Raw genomic sequence first — 10,974 nt, forward strand, 5'->3', positions numbered from 1 at the left:
TTTTGTTCGATTGTTCGTTGTTTCAACTCCCCCTTGCGCATCTTGGCGGAGAAAAGGAATATGTTTCTGCCGGCGACCCGCCGCCCACTCTCGCGGGAGTCTCGGGTCTCGCGAAGTAACGAATTGCTTTACGGCACAGACCCCCAAACACGGAACCGGCTCGATATAAACACAAGTAACTAATTGATTGTTACATTCATCATAGATCAGCCGACTAAAAAGAGACAGAGAAACCCAATGTCGGAGGAACAGAAGAAGAGAAAAGGGAGACTGACCGACAGAGAGGCCAGACACGAGTAAACGTTGGGCAAGCTCTTCAGGAATAGCGTGAACTGAAAGAAAAAGAAGACTGCAAATCAGACTCCGACTTGGCCGTGTTGCTTTTGAAATTGAAACTACCCTTGGGTGAACTTTGTCCTCGTGGTATTCTTGATGTTGATAGTCTGAGTCTGTACACATGTGTTTGATCAAACCATTTTGTTGTGAGCCCTGTAAAAATTGTTTTCTCGACCGTTTTGTTGTGAGCCCTGTATGTTTCTAGCTTGCTTGGTTGCAACCATATAAACACCTTTGTTTCCATTGGTGTTTTGCTGTTCGTCTGTCTCGTCCCCCTGATACAGACTGAATCCCCGAATCCAGGTTCTTGTTTATTTAGATTATTATGTTGGCCAACACTCTCACACTGATTGTTCTGTTCAACCTAAGATAAAACAATTATAATCTAGGATATAAATTCTCCCCGTCAACTATAAAAAAGGATGGCTTTATGTTTATTGCAATACAAATACACCATTTTAAAAATGTATAACCTTGCCTACACTTCATGAACATTTACTTCGGACATGGCTCCACGCATTCGCCGGCTTCTTTGAAAACAAATGCACATGGCTCGCGTAGAAGTGCATTGGGAAGGGTCGTCAACGAGTTGTTACGACAGTGTTGTAAAATATCTACTACGAAGCTGTAGGGGGCGCTGTGTAGAGAAATGTGCGTGCCAAAAAAACAAGAAAACAGCGAAGAAATTCCCGAAGTTGCATAGTGGGCCTTTAAGTAAAAGCGCCAAACTTATTATTTTATAGTACTTTCTGGGGAGATTATTTTTTAAAAATATATATATATATAAAAAAATATATATGTTCTATTTTTTATATATTTCCTTTTTTTCATTTTCATTTTCTTTTTTTCTTGTGAGAGCAGCGACTTGCCCCTAATGACCAGTCGCCACTGGTCATTCTGACCTGGGACATTTAGAATTGTCGGTCCTCCTCATTTTTTTCCGGTCATTGACCGGTAATTACTGAAAACTGAAACTCTGCTATAAACCGGCCTAACTTTCACCGTTAACACCGAACCCCTTCTTCTTCGCACGGCTGTCAACATCCGAAACATACGCTAGTTAGATTTTCTCAAACAGCAGTTTCAAGTACGGGTAGCATAGAACTAACGTTAGCCAAGTGAGGGCTCCATGATTGCTATATCTAATGAGAGAGGGAAAATTGCCATTAAGGAAGGAAAGCATAGTATGCCTTGCGAAACCCAGTATGCCTTTCGAAACACCTCGTGATTGGTCGATGAAACGCTACCAGGAACGCCTAAAGGGCGTTCTTGTGTCATGACAGAAACGCCCAAGCCTGCAGCTGGACCCTTCTCGTAGGTTCACGATACAACCCCCCTCCCCTGAAGATAGTCTTGCCCGGGGCGTAACTGGACGTAGAACCGCCCCTGGGCATCATCAACCTCTAACCTCCTCTGCTTCAATGACCGACGCTAACTGAAAGGAACGACTGAAGAATGAACATTCAATTAATTTAATTTTAAAAATCTCTATTTTAATGAGAAAATACAGTTGGTACACAGAGCATTTGCATTAACTACAGGAAGCCAGTGCATATTTATATATATATACAATATAAAACACAACTACAAGCAAGAAGGTTAAAAAAAATGTTATTGGTCGTTAAAACGATAAACGGAATTTAAAGAATGTTCACAGGAGCTCTTGTCACCGTGACAACCTGTCGGCATCAGGAGCTGCACCTTACAAAAGAGTTAAAAAAATAAATACTATAAAGATGTGTCTGTACTTTGAACCAGTTTTGTGGCCGGAGAAGGCACTCCTTGTATCACTAAGATATAAAAACAACTAGAAAACACGGGACCACCCACGACGGTCATGATATCTGAACAATAACTGGTAGAGCTGAGGGCGCTGTGCTGGCGTCTCCAGGTGCTGCAGGACGATGTGCTCGAGTCAGGCTCTCACTTCATCTGGGCCTTCAACAACCGTTAGTGGGGTCAGCTCGGCAGGGTTAGGAAGGTACTGGAACAGGGAGACATTCAGGCTGAATGCTGCAGGATTCTTACAAAAATAGAACTACGTCACATTAAAAACAGGAGAAGGCCCGCCGTGATGTGTTTGGTTTCCTAGGATTCCCAGTGTGCTGAACGGGCTCGCCCCTGTGCCCGTGAGCAGCATGAACTCCTGATGTTCAGTCTGCAGGGGCCTGTTTGTACGAGGAGCCGTTGTTCAGACACTACGTTCAAAAGGCTGTGATGTTCCCGCTGATGTCTGTCTGGTCCCGGCCAGCGGCCCCCGCCACAGAGCTGGGGGGCCCCTGGCTCTGGGGGGGCCCCATGCTGCCGGTGAGGTCACAGGGGCCCCCTGGGTCCTCAGCGGCCTCCCGGGGCCCTGCTGCTGGTGGTGGTGGTGAGGAGGGCGAGGAGGGGGGGCCCGCGGCCCCTGAAGAGACGTCCCTACATTTCCTCTGAATGGTTTCGATTTCTAATATAAATGACGAGGTAGTCCGTCATAAACCATATATATATATATATATATATATATATAAATATGTATATAGATACATATATATACATATACATGTATACATATACTATAAAGGATAATTATACATATACTATAAAGCTTAAGTATATATTATAAAAGTGTTTCCTTGTCTCCGCGGTAACCTGAACTTGATGAGGATGATGATGATGAGGCTGTGGCTGAGAGGTTTCTTCTTAAGATCACATGATTACAGTCCATGTTCCATATGTTCATCAGGACGCTCCATGAGACCCTCTGGGGTCAGGCCTGGTACAGGGGGCCGGCCGTCTCCTCAATGGGCTCTGGGGACACAAGACAGGGCGTTACTCCCTGAACACGCTGCCTCCTACGCCCTGAACTCCGTCAGCTCCTCCTACGCCCTGAACACCGTCAGCTCCTCATACTCTGAACTCCGTCAGCTCCTCCTACACCCTGAACACCGTCAGCTCCTCCTACACCCTGAACTCCGTCAGCTCCTCCTACACCCTGAACTCCGTCAGCTCCTCCTACCCTGAACTCCGTCAGCTCCTCCTACCCTGAACTCCGTCAGCTCCTCCTACGCCCTGAACTCCGTCAGCTCCTCCTCCCCTGAACTCCGTCAGCTCCTCCTACACCCTGAACTCCGTCAGCTCCTCCTACACCCTGAACTCCGTCAGCTCCTCCTCCCCTGAACTCCGTCAGCTCCTCCTACGCCCTGAACACCGTCAGCTCCTCATACTCTGAACTCCGTCAGCTCCTCCTCCCCTGAACTCCGTCAGCTCCTCCTACACCCTGAACTCCGTCAGCTCCTCCTACCCTGAACTCCGTCAGCTCCTCCTACACCCTGAACTCCGTCAGCTCCTCATACTCTGAACTCCGTCAGCTCCTCCTACACCCTGAACTCCGTCAGCTCCTCCTACCCTGAACTCCGTCAGCTCCTCCTACACCCTGAACTCCGTCAGCTCCTCCTACCCTGAACTCCGTCAGCTCCTCCTACACCCTGAACTCCGTCAGCTCCTCCTACCCTGAACTCCGTCAGCTCCTCCTACACCCTGAACTCCGTCAGCTCCTCCAACCCTGAACTCCGTCAGCTCCTCCTCCCCTGAACTCCGTCAGCTCCTCCTACACCCTGAACTCCGTCAGCTCCTCCTCCCCTGAACTCCGTCAGCTCCTCCTACACCCTGAACACCGTCAGCTCCTCCTACCCTGAACTCCGTCAGCTCCTCCTACACCCTGAACTCCGTCAGCTCCTCACCGCCAGCCTGTTCCTCGTGCGGTGGTGACCTTTGACCCGGGCACTCACCCCGTAGCGGGCGTTTCTGCGCCCTGCGGCGATGCAGGGTCAGCCCGACCAGCAGGGCGGCGCCCAGGAGCACCACGGCCAGCACCGAGAAGCTGCTGATGGCGGCGAGACGCCACACGTCAGACGTCTCCTCCATGTACACCCGGCCTGAGGACAGAGGGACAGACGGACGTGGTTGTGGACAGAGGGACAGACGGACAGAGGGACAGACGGACGTGGTTGTGGACAGAGGGACAGACGGACGTGGTTGTGGACAGAGGGACAGACGGACAGAGGGACAGACGGACGTGGTTGTGGACAGACGGACAGAGGGACAGAGGGACAGAGGGACAGACGGACGTGGTTGTGGACAGAGGGACAGACGGACAGAGGGACAGAGGGACAGACGGACGTGGTTGTGGACAGAGGGACAGACGGACAGAGGGACAGACGGACGTGGTTGTGGACAGAGGGACAGACGGACAGAGGGACAGACGGACGTGGTTGTGGACAGAGGGACAGACGGACGTGGTTGTGGACAGAGGGACAGACGGACAGAGGGACAGAGGGACAGACGGACGTGGTTGTTGACAGAGGGACAGACGGACAGAGGGACAGACGGACGTGGTTGTGGACAGAGGGACAGACGGACGTGGTTGTGGACAGAGGGACAGAGGGCGTGGTTGTGGACAGAGGGACAGACGGACAGAGGGACAGAGGGACAGACGGACGTGGTTGTGGACAGAGGGACAGACGGACAGAGGGACAGACGGACGTGGTTGTGGACAGAGGGACAGACGGACAGAGGGACAGACGGACGTGGTTGTGGACAGAGGGACAGACGGACGTGGTTGTGGACAGAGGGACAGACGGACAGAGGGACAGACGGACGTGGTTGTGGACAGAGGGACAGACGGACGTGGTTGTGGACAGAGGGACAGAGGGCGTGGTTGTGGACAGAGGGACAGACGGACGTGGTTGTGGACAGAGGGACAGAGGGACAGACGGACGTGGTTGTGGACCGTGGACACGCCTCCCCCGCGGGCGGGAACCAGAGCCAGCGGGCGCTGAATGCATCCGTCAGGGGGCCTCAACACACCCTGATGGCTCCACATAAACATTTAAAGCAGCCTGAACCGGGTAAATGCTTACATGTGTTGCATGATGGGGTCTTGGGGTATTGCTTGCATGACGCACATGGCACACACATTTCCAAATCCGAATTCCAGAACTGGGAACTGCTGCACTGGCCTGCAGAGAGAAACGCAATGGAAAGGCGCTGTTAGCTCATGTCATGGAGGTCCCATGAGTCACGGCTCTGGACGCCCCGACCGTCACGACGCCGGCCGTCGGGTTTCCATAGCGCCGCAACACTCCTCCTCCGCCGTGTGGAGCCAGGTCAGCCGGGAGGAGCAGGAAGAACAAACAACAAGGACAGAGCGGACCAGGAAGAAAACGGGATCGCTGCGCAGCGCACGTCCCTGGAGACCCCAGCAGATGGTTTGGAGAACGAGAGAACACAATAACAGGTCCTCTGGAAAACTGGGAAACACAGAGAAACTGGGAAACACAGAGACAAACTGGGAAACACAGAGACAAACTGGGAAACACAGAGACAAACTGGGAAACACAGAGACAAACTGGGAAACACAAGGAGACGAACTGGGAAACACAAGGAGACAAACTGGGAAACACAAGGAGACAAACTTGAAAAGACAAGGAGCCAAACTGGGAAACACAAGGAGACAAACTGGGTCGCTTGTGAGTGGGACTCAGAGAGCGAGAACACAAAGCCAAACTTCAGAGAAAAAAACAACGCTGGTTTCCGCTGCTTGTGAAATCGAGACGGGAAAGTCCTCTCTGAGGCTGACTTTCACACAATGAGACTCCGGCTCTGATGTGGCGGCAAAGACATGCATCAACACACACACTCATCACATTGTGTGAGAACGTGTGTGAGAACGTGTGTGTGTGTGTGTGTGTGTGTGTGTGTGTGTGTGTGTGTGTGTGTGTGTGTGTGTGTGTGTGTGTGTGTGTGTGTGTGTGTGTGTGTGTGTGTGTGTGTGTGTGTGTGTGTGTGTGTGTTCTCGCTATGGTTTCCTGGTGAAGACTGTACAGACGTGACACCAGACAATAATCAGATGTGGTCGATGGTATCTCCCTGAAGGGAGCCGCAGTCACACCAAGAACCAGCCGGTCACACCAAGAACCAGCCAGTCACACCAAGAACCAGCCGGTCACAACAAGAACCAGCCAGTCACACCAAGAACCAGCCGGTCACACCAAGAACCAGCCAGTCACACCAAGAACCAGCCGGTCACACCAAGAACCAGCCGGTCACACCAAGAACCAGCCGGTCACACCAAGAACCAGCCGGTCACAACAAGAACCAGCCAGTCACACCAAGAACCAGCCGGTCACACCAAGAATCAGCCAGTTACACCAAGAACCAGCCGGTCACACCAAGAACCAGCCAGTCACACCATGAACCAGCCGGTCACCAGCCCCCCCCCCCCCCTTCCCCCTGCCCTTGGTCTGACACAAGAGAGAGAATCAGCCTCAGTCTATGGGACACAATGGAGGCCATGTCTCCTAAGGGAGGCAAGGCCCTTCCTAGGTGATAAGAGAGGAAGTGACCTCAGAGCCGCCCGGTTAAAGGTCCAGGCTCCTTCTTAGACGAGAGGAGCCTGGAACCTGGTTCTACACCTGGAACCCGTTCCTTCACCTGGAACCCGGCTCCTCACGTAGAACCCGGCTCCTCACGTAGAACCCGGCTCCTCACGTAGAACCCGGTTCCTCACAAGCATTCGGGCCGTGTGAGGCGGGGGTATTTCTCAATAGTTTGGCCGCCGTCTGGAGTTGTTCACGGTAAGATGGATGTGATTAGCAGCAACACAATGACATCAGGGATCCTGAGGGCAGGAATTAAAACCAGCGGTTGAATAGCGGAGTGTGAACCAGGGGGGGGTGGGGGGGGGGGGCATCCTGTCTTCACTGCTCACACCGTGGAACGGGTTCATTTGAAACAGAACTCGTAGTGGGGATATTAATTAAAAGGCCAGTTGTTTCCAAAACAAGGATCCAGCATTAATGTGTGCTTCACGTTTGTCAGCCTGGAAGAGGATCTGAGTTCTTGTGACTGACGAGCCTCCGAGCAATGACTAGAGCAGCCAGCGATCAAAGACCTCAGCTTCCTGCAGGATGACAACATGAGAGCTGTGGCCGCAATAGCAAACATCTTCCTGGAGTTTACATCTCCTGGATAAAACTGTTTGAAGTATTAATGGAAACTGAAATATCTAATAGGAGAATAACTTTAGAGTGCAACCACAGATATGCACAAGAAAAAGTACCTTTTCTTCTGAGAAAATAAAGGCTAGCCTTGCTGACCGTTGGCTGAGATGACCAACCAGAGCACCTTTCAAATCAAAACAATCCTTGTTTCCACATAGTGGCGCCCAATAAAAGAATGCATTTCTACTCCCTATTCAACCAAGCAGATCTGAATAATTTGCTTCCACAGCTGAATAGGAGAAATCCAATCCTGTACCTGTGATGTCACATCCGTGGGACGCCGGCTCAATTCAAACAGGCTTCCTATTTTCATAGCGCTATCAGAGCTGCTCCAACGCCCCACAGAGGAGATGGTATTGGAGCAGTTCCTCAGGGTCGAGATAGAAATGTCCTGTTGAGAACCCGGAGACCACTTAGAATATTTAAATCCAGATGCTGAATTCTACTGTTGAGAGCTGTTCATATTATTATTATCTAACCTTCTGTGTAATCTAAGGAAAGGGAAAAGGAAAGAACTTCAGAACTCCTAACTAAATCACTGACTGCATGGGCTCGAAATCAGGATCTGATGACATTGTTTGAAAATGTCATTTCAATGTTTAAACTGGAAATGTTTCAAGACGTGACCGCAAATAAGGTTAGTGGAACATGAATGGAACAGAAGACTAAAGGTTGATCAGCGCTAGAGAACCCTACAGTATGGCAGGGTTCCCTTAGAAAGATCTCAACACTTTGTCTCTTAAAGAACGTCCCTGTTTAGAGTGAACCTGTGCATCTGCTAAATAACCACCTTACCCTAACCCTAACCTTACCTTACTTTAACCCTAACCTTTACCCTAACCCTAACCCTGACAGATGGTCTTAGTGGTTCCTAAAGGTTCAATTCCCTGTTTAGTGAAGGCGGTCCGATTGATCAGATAATGGCCAGCGAGTTGAGCAGTGACTGTCAGACAGAACCGAACCCTAACCCTAACCGACTTGATAAATACCTAGGGAACGTCAGAGAGATACAGTCCTACTAGATTAATACCTACAGAGCCTCTGAGAGATACAGTCCTACTAGATTAATACCTACAGAACCTCCGAGAGATACAGTCCTACTAGATTAATACCTACAGAACCTCTGAGAGATACAGTCCTACTAGATTAATACCTACAGAACCTCTGAGAGATACAGTCCTACTAGATAAACACCTACAGAACGTCAGAGAGATACAGTCCTACTAGATTAATACCTACAGAACCTCTGAGAGATACAGTCCTACTAGATAAACACCTACAGAACGTCAGAGAGATACAGTCCTACTAGATTAATACCTACAGAACCTCTGAGAGATACAGTCCTACTAGATAAACACCTACAGAACGTCTAAGAGATAGTCATACTAGATAAATACCTACAGAACCTCTGAGAGATACAGTCCTACTAGATTAATACCTACAGAACCTCTGAGAGACACAGTCCTACTAGATTAATACCTACAGAACCTCTGAGAGATACAGTCCTACTAGATAAATACCTAGGGAACGTCTGAGAGATACAGTCCTACTAGATAAACACCTACAGAACGTCAGAGAGATACAGTCCTACTAGATTAATACCTACAGAACGTCTAAGAGATAGTCATACTAGATAAATACCTACAGAACCTCTGAGAGACACAGTCCTACTAGATTAATACCTACAGAACCTCTGAGAGACACAGTCCTACTAGATAAATACCTAGGGAACGTCTGAGAGATACAGTCCTACTAGATAAATACCTAGGGAACGTCTGAGAGGTATTTTGAGGCATAGATGATATTTGCTCTGAGTGAAGCGCTCAGATGACTGTTGTTCGCTTGTAGGAACGTGGAACCGGACCTCGTCTAACGCTCATAAACAGATCAGGGAATGGAGGAGAACCTTCTAGTTCTCTGCTTTGTTTATGTTCCTACAGGAACTCCTTGCTGATTTTGTTGCTGATTTTTTTCTACAATCCAACATGGCCGCGTTCTGAGTAAAACTGACAGCCGGGAGGAAGAAAAGGATCCTTCATATCTCCAGAATAATAATAATAATAATAATAACAATGGACTCTGATACTGGTCAGGGTTACTGGTCCCCTCACAGGGTAACTGGTCAGGGTTACTGGTCAAGTGGTTACTGGTCCCCTAACAGGGTTACTGGTCAGGGTTACAGGCCCCCTAACAGGGTTATTGGTCAGAGTTACTGGTCCCCTAACAGGGTTACTGGTCCCCTAACAGGGTTATTGGACAGAGTTACTGGTTCCCTAACAGGGTTATTGGTCAGGGTTACTGGTTCCCGAACAGGGTTACTGGTCCGCTAACAGGGTTATTGGTCAGAGTTAGTGGTTCCCTAACAGGGTTACTGGTCAGGGTTACTGGTCCCCTAACAAGGCAGGGCTGCGGTGAATTCAGGAGATCGGAATGCGGAACCGGTGGCCGTGAGGCTGCGGAGGAAGCGGCTCGAGCGGCTCGTTATCGGAGGCGCTCGTGAGCAGGACGTCCCGTGAGGCAGACAACCCCTCGAACATATACTTTGTAAAACTTGATAGGACATGATATTACATCCCAATATTATCAGATCAATTCCTCATACAATCCTGCATGAACGTTTATTTTTTTTGTAAAGATATTTTCTAGGAACTAAAATAAATATTAAAATCAAAACTTCTGTAGGCTACTTACTCTTCTGCGCGTGGACTCCAGAGAAGTTGGCCGCCGCCGCCATGATAAGTCCGAGCAGGGCGCAGACGGCGCTGGGAGCCATGATGTTCAGGTTCCTCTAGGTTCCTCTGGTTCCACCATGGAGGAGAACATGAGAGTGAGTCACGCGCTCCGCGCCTCGCTTTAATAGACACACCCACGCGCCCCCGCCAATGACTCATTTCCTATGAAGTCTCCGCGGGTCTCCGGGAGGCTCGCGGGCTGAACGCTGCCGTGTTCGCGCTAGTTTAACCAGTTATGGTACTTAACTTAAAGTTAAGTTTTAGAACCAGACAGTCTGTGGTGGTTCATCATTTCATACATTTATATTGTTTTATTTTCTTTCAGAGCCCACTCCGCCCCGGGGTCTCGCGGCTACGCTCTTCTAGAGCTGCACGAGCTGCAGTCTGGAAGTGATGAAGGTCTCATGTTTTGACCACGCCTGGTGACGTCATCCATACACTCACTGGTGGGTCCGGGACCGACGAGCCAGAGACCCACCAGAGAGAAACCACAGGGACCCGGGACCCGGACTGGCCGGACAACTTAATAAGTTACGTTTACGGTCTGGTCCAACAGACACCTACACTACGGGTGTGGGAGGACCTATACTATATGTTATAGATAATATATTATAATATATGGCTGTAATCAGCGCGAGGCAAATATGCGAGACGGGTGGTCGCGTGAGCACCAACGTCATCAGGCGCTTGGCCCCCTTTAGCACCTCTGGCCCCCCCAGGGAGATAGCACACACAGAGACCTCTGCCCCCCACCCCACACACACAGACCTCAGGCCCCCCCAGGGGAGACACCACCCACACACACAAAGACCTCTGCCCCCCCCCCCCAGGGGAGACACCACACACACACAGACCTCTGCCCC

At 50.0% G+C, this 10,974-nt stretch overlaps 1 protein-coding gene across 1 annotated transcript; it reads right to left on the reverse strand.

Annotated features, from left to right (window-relative positions):
- Positions 1-1,807: 1,807 nt before the first annotated feature.
- On the reverse strand, positions 1,808-10,787 carry si:rp71-1c10.7 (tumor necrosis factor receptor superfamily member 12A). Its single transcript, XM_060036370.1, has 4 exons — positions 10,071-10,787; positions 5,238-5,336; positions 4,107-4,253; positions 1,808-3,126 (listed from the first exon to the last, which is right to left on the reverse strand). The coding sequence occupies exons 1-4, from the start codon at positions 10,150-10,152 to the stop codon at positions 3,086-3,088; spliced, it is 369 nt and encodes a 122-aa protein (XP_059892353.1). The 5' UTR covers positions 10,153-10,787; the 3' UTR covers positions 1,808-3,085.
- Between the last annotated feature and the right edge of the window lie 187 nt (positions 10,788-10,974).

The sequence above is a fragment of the Gadus macrocephalus genome, chromosome 18, assembly GCF_031168955.1.
Source record: "Gadus macrocephalus chromosome 18, ASM3116895v1".
NCBI classification, from domain to species: domain Eukaryota; kingdom Metazoa; phylum Chordata; class Actinopteri; order Gadiformes; family Gadidae; genus Gadus; species Gadus macrocephalus.

Coding starts and splice junctions, on each gene's coding strand:
- si:rp71-1c10.7 (XM_060036370.1), bottom strand. CDS start 10,152: ATGGCTCCCAGCGCCGTCTGCGCCCTGCTCGGACTTATCATGGCGGCG. Junction 5,337..10,070: donor TGGAGTCCACGCGCAGAAGA/GTAAGTAGCCTA, acceptor TTCTCTCTGCAG/GCCAGTGCAGCAGTTCCCAG. Junction 4,254..5,237: donor GACCCCATCATGCAACACAT/GTAAGCATTTAC, acceptor CTCTGTCCTCAG/GCCGGGTGTACATGGAGGAG.